The 12805-nt window shown below is 45.0% G+C and overlaps 1 protein-coding gene across 5 annotated transcripts in view; it reads left to right on the top strand.

Moving 5' to 3' along the window:
* Positions 1–3578: 3578 nt before the first annotated feature.
* Positions 3579–12805, top strand: part of Prp40 (pre-mRNA processing factor 40) — a 49378-nt gene continuing 40151 nt past the window's right edge. For 4 of the 5 annotated variants that reach the window (XR_013313473.1, XR_013313472.1, XM_077660359.1 and 1 more), the window contains exons 1-5: positions 3579–3817; positions 4211–4282; positions 9092–9272; positions 11279–11424; positions 11539–11652. Coding sequence is in view for 3 of the 5 variants with exons in the window: in XM_077660359.1 (XP_077516485.1) it covers positions 3815–3817; positions 4211–4282; positions 9092–9272; positions 11279–11424; positions 11539–11652 (516 nt within the window). In the remaining 2 variants the exon portion in view is untranslated. Of the gene's footprint in view, positions 3818–3990; positions 4115–4210; positions 4283–9091; positions 9273–11278; positions 11425–11538; positions 11653–12805 lie in introns of those variants that run through there. The other variant, XM_077660360.1, reaches the window with a different exon arrangement.

The following is a 12805-nucleotide window of genomic DNA, read 5'->3' as shown; positions in this document are numbered from 1 at the left end:
CTCCCAGTTTTCCGCTCGCCGCATCTGTGTATGCCACTGTCTCGCTGTTTACTTCGCTGAAGCGTTTGACTAGTGCTTCAGCTCTTTTTTCTCTCCTTTCCTTATTGAAGGTGGGATGCATGTTCTTGGGAAGCGGGTCAATCCTCAGCTGTTCCCCGATTTTTCTTGAATATCCTGTTTCTTTTGCATGCCTCTGTCCGTCTGCAGTCCCACCATGCTTAGAATGGCCCTGCTTGTGTATGTTTGGCTTAGTCTTTCCTGCTGGGCGGTCCTTACTGCTTCAGCTATTTCTTTCCATGTATTATGGATTCCCATTGCTAGGAGTCTTTCGGTGGAGGTGCTTATGGGTATTCCGAGTGCTCGTTTGTAGCATCTCCTGATTATTGAGTCCAATTTATCTCTTTCTGAGGCCCCGATGTTTAGATATGGTTTAGCGTAGCTGAGTCGGCTGATGACGTACGCTTGTACCAGTTTAACTAGGCTCCTTTCCTTTAGCCCTTTCTCCTTGAGGGCTATTCTTCTGAATATCCCAGTCATGTGTGCTGCGTAGCCTTCCAATTTCTTTATGGTTTCGTCGTTGTATCCGTTACTTTGAATGAAAAGACCTAATATTGTTATTTTGTCTACTTTGGGTACTGGTTTGTTTCCGACCATGATGTTGAGATCGCTGTCTTTTTTCAGCCTTAATGATTTGGGGTTGTACATTAAGAGTTCTGATTTTTCTGGTGAGCAGGCAAGCCCCCTAGCTGCTACGTACTCTACCACTGTATCTGCAGCCGTTTGCAGCTTGTTCTCTATTTCTGCGTTGCTACCTTTGTTTATCCAGGCGTTTATGTCGTCAGCATACATGCTGAAATTTAGGTTTTTTATTCTCCCAAGTTTAGCTGGGAGACCCCTCATTGCCAGATTGAAGAGGAGTGGGGAGAGTACCGATCCTTGTGGGGTACCTCTGTTTCCCAGCTCTATTTCTTCCGATTCCAAATCTTGGTATCTTATCTTTGCCGTCCTGTCTGTCAGGAAGTTCTTTATATAATTGTAGGTTCTGCCTCCCACGCCTATTTCCTGAAGTTCTGTCAGGATTGCCTCGTGTTTGACATTGCCAAAAGCTTTCTTGAGGTCTAGACCTAGGATTGCTTTTATATCTCTCGATCGCGAGTCTATGATGTCGTGCTGGAGTCCCGGCCGGAATCCGACCATCTCATTCGGCCATAGTTCATTACCTTCCATGAATCGGGTTAGCCTCGTTTGGATTACATGTTCCATTAGTTTCCCTACACACGATGTGAGAGAAATCGGCCTGAGGTTCTCAAGCTTAGGGGGCTTGCCCGGTTTGGGGATTAGTATGATGCTAGCTTCTTTCCATTGTTTCGGAAGTTCACCCTTCTCCCATACCTGCTGTACATATTTTGTTATAGCTGTGATCGACTCATCGTCTAGATTTCGCAGCATTTTCTTTGTTATTCCATCTGGTCCTGGGGCCGATTTCGTTTTAAGCCTGATTATTTCCGCTCTCACTTCAGCCTCCGTTATGGGTGCATCTAGCTCCTCATTTGGGGGTCCCCCATATTCTGGTAGGCTGGTGCGAGTCACGTTTCCTATGTATGTTTGCTTGATTTCTTCCATGAAGCTCTCGTCTGTTCCGTCGTATTTATGTCGCGTCTTGGCTAGTCTTATGTTTGTCTGCGACCTGGATTGGGTTGGGTCTAGTAAGTGTCTTAGAATGTTCCATGTTTTTGCTAGACTCATGCCTTTTTCCATGTCGTCGCATTTGCTGCACCAATTTTGTTCGCATAGTTGTAGTGCGTATTTTTCGATTTAATCTGGCTATTCTTCTTTTTAGATTCCGGTTCCATTTCTGTCTTTTGAGCCGGTTTTCTAGACTACCTTTTGCCTCCCACATGTGCAGTAGCATAGAGCTAGTGCAGTAGTTTGTTGTCTGCTATGAGTGGGGCGTCTTGGCCTTCCAGAGTTTGTTGCTTCGGCAGCATGTCTTTTGAGTGTGTCCACTCTCCTAGGTTTGTGATGGTTGCGGCTGAGGATTCCTCCCTCCGCTTTCTAAATTTGTCCCATTTTGTGACTTTTGGCTGTTTTAACCGTTTTTCTTTGACTCCCTGCATTAGCGTAGTGGCAATTATATAGTGGTCGTTGCCTAGGTCTTGTCCTGTATTTTCTCATGTTACTGTTTTGGTGTTTTCGGAGAGTGTTAGATCGGGTGTGGTGTCCGCAATAACACTGCTTCCTTTTCTAGTTGGGTTTCCTGGGTCGGTGTGTAGTGAGAGGCTCAGTTCTTGTATATCCTCCCACAGCTGCCTTCCCTTGCCGTCTTTCCTGTTGTATCCCCACTCCTCATGCGGCGCATTTAAGTCTCCTACGATGAAGAGGGGGTTCTTTCCCGCTGCTTTTAGAGCTTTTCGGAAGATGGCCCTGAACCTGATCTTTTTCTGTTTAGGGCTTGAGTAGATGTTTAGTAGAAAGAGACTGGGCTCTTCTTTCCTACCCGTATGCATCTCCACTAAGACTCTTTCTATGTCCCTGGATTGAATATCGTGTTCAATTGTTGCTATGTTTCTTTTCACTAGGGTTGTTACCCGCGATTTTTCCCCTTTATCACTGTGAAACGCTGATATCCTGGGAGGGATGCTAATTTCCCGGTCTCTTGCAGCGCTATTGCTAGCGGCTTCTCTACTAATGTGTCTATGTAGTTTTGCAGTAACGCTCGCTTGCGTTGGAATCCTCGGCAGTTCCACTGCCAAATGATAGACTTATTTTGGGCGTTTCTGGCCATATTGAATTTGAGTAACAGTGTCCTCTAAGTTTTTCTGTCGCTCTCCAAGGGCAATCAGCTCGGTTCTTTAATTGTGTTTGTAGTTCGATTCTCTGCGCCTGCAGTTCTGCTGTTATGCTTTCAAATCTTTGATTTATATTCTCTTGTATCTGGCTGACTGCAGCCATGACCTGCGCCATGAATTCTCTTTGTTCTGTCTGCATCGCTTTTATCGCGTTCCTAATTGCTTCACATTCATTCTTTAGCTCTACCCATATGTCTGTTTCATCATCTCCTTTTCGTTTAAGTGGGGGTCTTCTGACTGTTTCTGCCTCCTCCATTTTCTCTCCTACCTTTCCTGCCGCTTGAGTGTTGTGGGGGGTAGTTTGTTGAGCTACCTGTATGGGTTGTGCGGGTTGTGTGCGGGGAGAGGGGGATGTTGCCTTTTCTCTTTCTTTTTGTGCTTTCATGAGGTTATTTATGAACCCTTGAAGCTAATGTACTTTTTTCTTTAACTGTTCTATTTCTCTGTCCTTATCATCTTTAGCGTCACCAGGGCATACACGAAGCAATGTCGTCTGCTCTCGTTGCTGCAATGTGCGCAGTGAGGTCTCTTGTCCGCTGTACTCCCGAAGTAGCAGCCGTCCCCCATGTATGAGTGACTGGTGGCGCTCTATGTAGTCCCTTTACAACAAGTGGACATCTGATACCAAAGTCCGACTAAAAATTGGGCGGTGGCTCACGCCACCTAGCCATCACTCGTGAAATTTTTTCTTACGATCACAGCGCTAATGTGGCCATCCCAGAACAACTTTATTTCAAGCATAACTGCGATCTCGGAGGCTATTTATTGTTTGTACTCGGCTCGGTTCACTCCGTGGCATGCTCCGTAGGCGCACCTATTCATATTTGGACTATTATGTTAGGTCCACTATCGGCGGTGTCGGCGCTGTTCGTAGTGTATTTGTATTCCAGTGAGACTATGCATTTGTTGATGCGAACTTGGGCTCAGTGGTGCTAATACAGGTGGTTCAAACGCTGAAAGTTGTTATGGTGCGTGTATTTTGTCATTATTTCGTCCGATAATTGCTCCCTGTTTTACCTGGTTGCAGCCAGCTATGTCTGTTATGCCGTATCGCGCTCTGACGCGCGTACCAACGCCGGCTTTAACGGAGCATGCTGATGTGTAAACGGCGCGTTTGCTCGTGCACGCTGCCGTATTCTGATTTTTTTTTTTCTGATGAAATGTAACTTCTAATGATGGTTTCGCTGGGTCGCAATGAGGCGTTGTGCATAATAATTCGCATATTAGATCTCTAACGCCGTATTTCAAGTCCATGTAGTCTACATGTGTGTGATCCGCTCGTATATTATCGTTCGCTACTTTCGCTGGATTTTCGCTTGTAACCTAAGTTGTCAAAAAATTTTTTTTCCATTTCTTCGCAGGACGGCAGCCCGAACGTGAACAGCATGCCTCCTATGCCGCCGCTGATGATGCCACCGGCACCGCCGTTCGGGGTTAGTCGTGGCTCATGGGCCCGTCGCTTTGTGTTCACAACAGTAGTGCGGCGCTGTTGGCTTTGTGCAGATTGATGTGGCTTTTCGTAGCTCTCTCTATGATTTCGTAACAATGTGAGACCCGCTAATTGCGCTTAGTCATCATGCGTGCTTCTTTCGGAGAACACCGATATGAGTGTGGCCGCAGTATTACTCAGACAGGCTCCTCCTGCCTCTTAGGAAATGAGGATTTGCTGTAGAAATGTCAGCTATATGCACACATCCGGGACAGTGAAGTCGCTGCAAAAATTAACAACGAGGGTCTTGTTTCATCTGCTAGCTGAAACTGAAACCAAAGATGCCGACGTTATGCTGGTGACATGCTAGGTGTGTTCTTGCGATGTAGCATCTGTTACTCGTGTGGTAATCGCGTCATTTGCAGGTAATCATTAGAGTTGCAACAAGTGCTGTTTTTCTGGCTCCTCCAGCAGCTGCACACAACATGTCGAAATGGTTCTTGTTTGCAGGCATATAGAGCCCGCAACTAAGGCTCAACTACAAATTACGAGTCTTCTGCCTCCCAATTTGTTTCAGCATCCTGCCGTTTGGTTTAAGTTAAGTGTAAAAGGACAGAAGACAAACTTTGTATTGGGGCACATCATTGCATTACTCAGTAAAGCCTCATCTGCCACGATTTGCACAGTGCACGACTGTAGTTATCTTGGTGGTGTATTGATGTCATTGTTTAGGATACAGTCATCTGTATAAAACTATTTTAGAATATATGCTGGCAGATAAGTCATCCACATGAAGGAAAAGTAATAATGGCATACGAACAAAGCCCTGGCAAGTAATGGAAAAATGTTATACAGATGTGCCTTGTTTATATGGCCACGTTGGTTCCAGTGCAAAATTTTCGGTAAATTGAGTCGTCCGTAATAATGATTTTTTCAGCAGCGCAGGGGACAAAGGACGTGACAAGTGCACAGACACGGCGCTGAACTTACAACTGGTTTATTGAGGTGATTTTCACTACTTAAATACAGTGGCAACCAATCTCAAATGAAAAAGACAGATACACAAAACAGATTGACGAAAATGACAATTCCTGAGCACAGGTCTACAGTGGCACAAGACCGGCTGCGCACATTTTTCTATTCTCATCAAGGAAACATAGTTCTTTATCAGACAGAGCTATTGAGGCAACGCTTACGCATTCATCTTTGAATTTATGGATTTCATGAGCTTCAATGATTTCACGAGTGATTTTTGTTCTATTATCTGACAGCACTCGACACTGAGTGAAAACAGGATAACACGGCGGTTTATTGTTCTTTTTTCTTTCCTCTGCGCAGTCTCTGCAATGAATGCCAAGGTGACGGGAAGCGGTGCCGCTCACGTTGTTGTTGTGTTCCCGCAGCCGGTCGTTGAGGCAACGACCAGTTTGCCCCGTGTAGTGCTTGCCACATGTAAGCGGAAACCTGTACACAACATTGCTGCTACATGGTACAAAACCTTTTGGTGTTTCTTATCGCAGCCAACCGTCCTTTCATTGCTGCTGTTTACAATATGGCAGAGTTTGGAGAGCTTATCGGGCGTGGAAAAAACGACGTTTACATGCATGAACCAATGCAGATGCCATTGCTCTGGAGGTAAACAGATTCATTGGTTCATGCATAGCTCCGATACTGAGCGACATTTATCTCGCGCACCATGACAGGCTCCTTGATAGTCAACTAGACGAAAGGGTGGCTCGTGTTTTTAGGTTTGTAGATGATTTTTTAGTTTTGATGACATGCGCAGTTACTGACGCAGAGGCCTCGGTCTCGAAAGTTTTATCAATTTTTCACACCTGTCTTGACCCTCTTGTTTTGACGCATGAAACGCCTTCTGAAGGAAAGTTACGTTTCTTAGATCTTGCCATATGCCTCAACAATAGCCATGTGTGCTGGCGTTACGAGCCACGATGCCAGAAGCCCCTCACGCCTTTCGCTTCTGCACATTCTAAGCTTGTAAAGCGCGGCATCGCAAAGTTGTGTTTAAGAAATGCCCTAGAAAAATCATGCCATCATGCGATGCAAGACAGCTATCAAAATCAGGTGGTACGCTTACAAGCAGCAGGATACCCTTCCGACCTTCTGATTGCAATATCAGAGAGCCTGCTAAGAGAAATCATTCATTCAGGCCGCAGAGGTTCCACTGAAAGGCCCAAGGAAGGAAAAAGAAAGTATGTGGTTATTCCTTATCTCCACCGCATTTCACATAATCTGAAAAGGGTGGGAGCGCGTGCCGATGTAAACGTCGTTTTTTCCGCGCCCGATAAGCTCTCCAAACTCTGCCATATTGTAAACAGCAGCAATGAAAGGACAGTTGGCTGCGATAAGAAACACCAAAAGGTTTTGTACCATGTAGCAGCAATGTTGTGTACAGGTTTCCGCTTACATGTGGCAAGCACTACACGGGGCAAACTGGTCGTTGCCTCAACGACTGGCTGCGGGAACACAACAACAACGTGAGCGGCACCGCTTCCCGTCACCTTGGCATTCATTGCAGAGACTGCGCAGAGGAAAGAAAAAAGAACAATAAACCGCCGTGTTATCCTGTTTTCACTCAGTGTCGAGTGCTGTCAGATAATAGAACAAAAATCACTCGTGAAATCATTGAAGCTCATGAAATCCATAAATTCAAAGATGAATGCGTAAGCGTTGCCTCAATAGCTCTGTCTGATAAAGAACTATGTTTCCTTGATGAGAATAGAAAAATGTGCGCAGCCGGTCTTGTGCCACTGTAGACCTGTGCTCAGGAATTGTCATTTTCGTCAATCTGTTTTGTGTATCTGTCTTTTTCATTTGAGATTGGTTGCCACTGTATTTAAGTAGTGAAAATCACCTCAATAAACCAGTTGTAAGTTCAGCGCCGTGTCTGTGCACTTGTCACGTCCTTTGTCCCCTGCGCTGCTGAAAAAACCATGTCACACCAACTTGCCCAAGCTTCTACAGTGTCCGTAATAATGAACTGCTAAGAAAAAAAGTCAAGATAAAAAAAACATGATTAGGGTCTGCTTCGTGCATAGTGGTGGTTGGTGAAGTTGAAATTAGACCATTATTCTGGTTGCCATTATGATTGAAATAATGTAGTGCAGCTTCACGTGCCTAGTCACCTGTGTATGATACGCTTGAATGCATGTCACAGCTAGATCTCCTAACTCCTACTATGACTGTTCAAATCCCGCAATCCCACAACTTAGTCTGCTGAGAGCTGTTGAATGAGGCTTTCTGTGTGGCACAGACTGCAGGCAAACTGTTCTGCAAAGCCATTCATGCAATATGGGATGGTGCCTTGGCAACTTTGCACTGTAAAATGTGAAACAAAAAAAGAAAAGGGCCGTCAGTCAGTCATTTGACTTTTCCACTGTATTCCTCTGGTGACCTGCACTCAAATGCAAAAAGTTAAACATCAGGTTGGGACAGTAGAGATTTTGCTCTCATCACTGTTCATAACTCAGCAAAAATACATGTGGTTCAATGGGCTCTATGCATTTTCCCCCTGTTCATTGTCCGGACAGCAAGTTTCCATATTAACGAGGCGAGGCGTAAATGCATTGAAAAAGTTTGGTCCCCAGAAAAATTGTCCATAATTTTAGTCATCCATATTGACGTGGGGTCGTATTAACAAGGCATGACCCTATTTGGAAGTCACTGGAGCTGAATTTGACATACAGCATGTGTTGAAAAAAAATAAAATGTGATCTAGTTAACTGGATCTGGATTTAGCACTTACAGTACCAGATTCTTTTGGAAAGCTTAAAATTGGTATGCATTTTGCTTTTAATGTCTAGATCATAAAACATGATATATACATGTCTGTGTGTCACTCTATATCTATGTCATGTGTATGTCTTATTGTACCAGACACATTGCTTGTTTTACTTGTTTAGTGCTGTGGCCACATGCTTCTGTAAAGCACTTTTGGGCTGAAATTCGGTGAATCCTTTATCATGTTTTCTTTACCCATTGATCTGCTTAACAGCCCTTTCTGAACATTGTCAATTATCCGTCTAGTATATGATATGTGTTATTTAGCAGGTGGAGAAAATTTCAGGTTACTGCCTGTTGTATTTAATTGATGCAGCTCCATCTGCACCAAGTCCATGTCTAATGTTTTGAGACTGAATTTTGTGGCAAGGTTTGAAATATTGCGGAAACAAAGAGCGAAGAACAAATGGGAATGCACAGAGAGATCAAGATGTGTCTGACTCTCTGTTCAAATCTTCATGTGAAAAATCCACTTGCCCATTCATAGAGTGCATATAGGAAGCGAAGGATACAGTGGTCTCTCTGTTTCATAAGTGACAACATATCGTTCACAATTTAAACAGCTGCCTGCTTTTCATTCACCGAGTTCGTTGCCAACCTTCTGGGGGCATGTGCGCTCAGTGGAAAGCCCACAAAACTGTCTTCAGTGGTCCGTGCTGCAACTTTACTGTTGGTCAAATATTTAGGGTAATCCCCCAAGGTGGAATAGTTACTTCTTTATTACAAATGTACTCCACCTTAGGAGATTTCCTAAATATTTGACCAATACTGTTCCCAGTTCGAGTTATTGGTCAGTTCACTCTCGCCCTACCATAAGCTTGCCGTCCCGGTCAGCTCAGTTGGTAGAGAGGTTCCGGGTTCTAACCCCGGACCAGGACGAATTTTTCTTTAACTATTAAGTTTCTGAGAAAGCTGTATAGTTTTCCTTTATAGCCATCTAACAGCGCCTGGGTGGATGCAAATGAGTAATTACTTTCTTTTAATTTTACTGTTCTTCTTGTTCTTGTGCCTGCAGCTCGCACCACCACCGATGCCACCAGGCTTTCTGCCCCGACCCCCCATGGACAGCGGAGGTCCTATGCTGCTGCCACCAGGCATGCCTTTGCCTCCGCATTATCCCCCAGGCTACCCAATGTACCCAGCGCTGCCTCCTCAGGTGCCGCCACCGCCAGCTGCGGCTGCCCCTGCTCCCACAGGTGGGTTCTCAATATTACCTGGAGAAAAAATTGGTACAGCAGTCGTTCTTCCCATGCAGGAATGCCAGTAAAATCTATCATATTTGTCTTGGGAAATATTTGGCCAGAAATACAGATTTGTCTGTAGAAATATCGTTTTTTATCGATTATGAGCTCTCAAGAGTATACGTGATAACAGTCCTGGGTGCTTTATTCCCATTATAACATGCCCAACACAAAGCATTCACAAAGTATGTTGACAAAGTGAGAAACGTACGCTTTCAAAGTAGAGTAAAACTTCGCTGTTATGTTTTTCATGAGACTGTGGAAAAAAAGTGCACCTTGCAGGAGACGTTATGGCCGGGAAGCGCACATTTAAAAAAAAATTCCACCGGTGTTTGCAGATTTTTTTTTTCATCATGCTTAGGATGCTTGTCAGGAGTTTACAAGGCTTTGTGGCTCTGGCAATTGTTCGCATGCACAGAATGTCCTGAACGCCTTGTGATGGCACACACCGTCTGCCTCAGCAGCAGTTGTGCAGGGGAGGCAGCAGCAAAGAGAGAGGGGCACGGAGCGGGCAAAATTGTTTTTGTGGCAGCCACTTTAATCATACAATAATTGTCAATTGGGCTCAAGAGATTGTGATTTTAAGCTGCAGGTGACAGTGCAAACGCGGATGACAGAAACATCGCTCGGAGCCAACCTGCGGAACTGTATCTCGTACTGCGCTTCCTGTGCAGCATAGTTTCATTTTCACACCTTTGGTTGTTCGCTCTCAGTCTACCGCTGCTATGGAACTGCGCCAACAGCTGCAACAAGACTCGCACCGCCCTTGAGTGTGCTCGCGTTGGCGTGGGTGCAAGACACCGGAACCCACCGATGAAGCCACACTTTGGTTGGCCTGCTGTCGCTGCCAAAACGCTAGCACGGTGCAAAGCACTGTCGTGAAGTGACACTCACGATGCATCATGCTGTGGGAGCTTGGACAGGACTGGCTCACAAAAATGTAGCAGCCAGGAAAACGCAGCACCCGCCAGGAAAACGCAGCACCCGGGAATGTAACAGCGGTGCTCTACAGTATTTAATTCGCATACAGGAGAAGTGCAGCTTCATCTTTCCATCAAATTCAGGAACCTACATGAATAGTTAGGAGGTTGTGTCATTGCAGGGGTACTATTTCTGGATTTTAAACGGTGTTGTTTGAAATATATAATCACCTGAATTGAACTCAATGCATCTGAATCTAGGCAGTGATTTAAGTTTTTGTCTAGACATTGATTACGCCAAACACGAAGCTTATTCGAAAAAAACCTGATTAAGTCGTTCTGCATACATGAAACTTGTGCTGTGTACAGGATGTGACAAAGACAGTAAAGGGGAACATAACAAGGTGATCAAAGTACAGAAAACTTGGTTATGGAAATGAAGAGGCCAGAAAGGTGGGCACAGCATTGTGTACTGTTGACATAAACTGATTCATAACGGCAGACATAGACAAGAATTTCCATCTTTTTATTGCTAGTATATCTACCAATGAGTAAAATTGTTATGGTTTGGGCTCATTCATTATGTTAAAGGTGTGTGACATGTGAACCAACTGCCCTTGCTCTGATGCTGTAGCAGTTGTGTAAGACATTGTTGTTCACTCCTACATGTTCAAAGTGTAGTTTATGCTGACTGTACATCTGGTCTTCACTGGGTGTTGTACCTCGGTGGCTGTGGCATTCTGCCACTGAGCACAAGCTTCCATTTTCATTTCTCATTCATGGCAGCTGCGTTTTTATGTTTTTTACTCAGAAATGCTTGTGTACTTAAATTGCGCTGCACACCGCTGTAGTCCTCTGCTTCTGCGCCACGCTTCATTGCCTAGGTTTAGCTTTGGCTTACATAATTTATTGACTTGTTAATTGATTGTGTGCATGCCCTTTGATCTGATTAGATGCTTGAGCTCCTCTGATAGCAGCAACAGCATTTTTAACACGAGTACAATCTCTTTTGGGCATTATGTTCACTGCTGTTGATTGCAGTGCCAGCAACCCTGCCTGTATCGTCGCCATCCCAGCCAGCGGCAGCTTCCCCAAAGCCGGAGGCAACTTCTACGCCGCCAGCCGCCCCGGCTGCTGCACCTGCTGAGAGCGCTGCTGCACCTTCACCTGCCACTCCACAGGCCTCTGTAAGTACAGCTAGAAGGGGATTGCTTGTCCAGTGTCCTATGTATGTGCATGGTGATGACAGAAGACGGTGCTCACAAAAAAACAATAATGATTCCGGTCTCCTGCGTGCACAGAAGAGCAGCAGCTGGACAGAGCACAAGGCTCCGGATGGCCGTACTTATTTCTACAACCACACCACCAAACAGTCCAGCTGGGAGAAACCTGATGAACTAAAGACACACACTGAGGTAACCTTTACTTACTGACAGCAGAACTGCGATCTTGCGTCCATGTTAGGATTACCTCTTTTACTTTGCCTAGACATTTGCTCACTTTGCCACGTCTTTTGGGTTCTTGACCTAGCATCTAACGCTGTCTTTAGCACTGGTGAGCATGTGCAAGCATTCAAACATTCACTGTACTTGTATGTTTTTTTTCAGTGGCCGAACTGGGTAGAGCTGCTGGAAATGCTGTTTTACATTATACATGTCAATTGAAATGTTCACAGCTTCACTTGATCAGTGAACTCTCACTTGAGTGAACTTCAAGAGACCGAAGGAAATAGTTCTCTTAACTGAATATTCACTAGACGACAAACATAAGACATGGCATACAGAGTCAAAAGTTTGAAGTGCAATTCATGGAGCATAAGACATGGCATCCATAGTGCTAAAGATGTGTGAAATGGAATTTATACATATCAGCAAGTACAAGGTGCATAACAGTTTTAATGCTGCCTTTCTCACTTTGAAAAAAAACCTGTAATCTTCTTCTGCACTTGTACTTTTAAAGCACAGGAAGTAACAAAAATGTCCAAAAAGTCAATGTTTTTGTACACTTCTTCTGGCACAGCTTGCTGTTGAGACACAAAGTCTCTCAACTTTCCAATGTACCTTACAACTTCAGCAAGAGTTATAGGGCTTGAAACTGGCTCTGTAGTTGCCTCTTCTTTGTCGCACTCTTCTTCTTCAGGACGAACACTAGAAACAATCTCCAGATCCGTCTGCCCAGCACAGGTAATCTGTGCACTGTCACACTGGGCATAGTCTTCAAACGAAGTACTATTGCTATCGACCTCCAGCTGATGACATCTCTGTCCACATCGCGTAGTCTATCATCTCGTCGCACTGTTCCTCGGGCTCGCATTCATTGCTCAGAGGGGAAAGGCCAGATTTCTGCCAGCAGTTTCTAATGGTAGCCGGAGTTACTGACCACCAGGAGCCTGTCACCATCTCGGCCGCCTGCCTGACGTTGATGGGGGCATTGCTGCCAACCCTCAGATTGATCAAAATCCGCTGAACCAGCCGCCGTCGGTACTCCATCTTCAAGTTTTGAATGATGCCCGGGTCGAGTGGTTGAAGCACAGCCGTGCAGTTAGGCGGGAGGTATTCGACACGCACA

Source organism: Amblyomma americanum, chromosome 3 (assembly GCF_052857255.1).
Source record: "Amblyomma americanum isolate KBUSLIRL-KWMA chromosome 3, ASM5285725v1, whole genome shotgun sequence".
Classification (NCBI taxonomy): domain Eukaryota; kingdom Metazoa; phylum Arthropoda; class Arachnida; order Ixodida; family Ixodidae; genus Amblyomma; species Amblyomma americanum.
The sequence above is the reverse complement of the archived record's forward strand: the minus strand, read 5'-3'. Positions and strand labels throughout refer to the sequence as shown.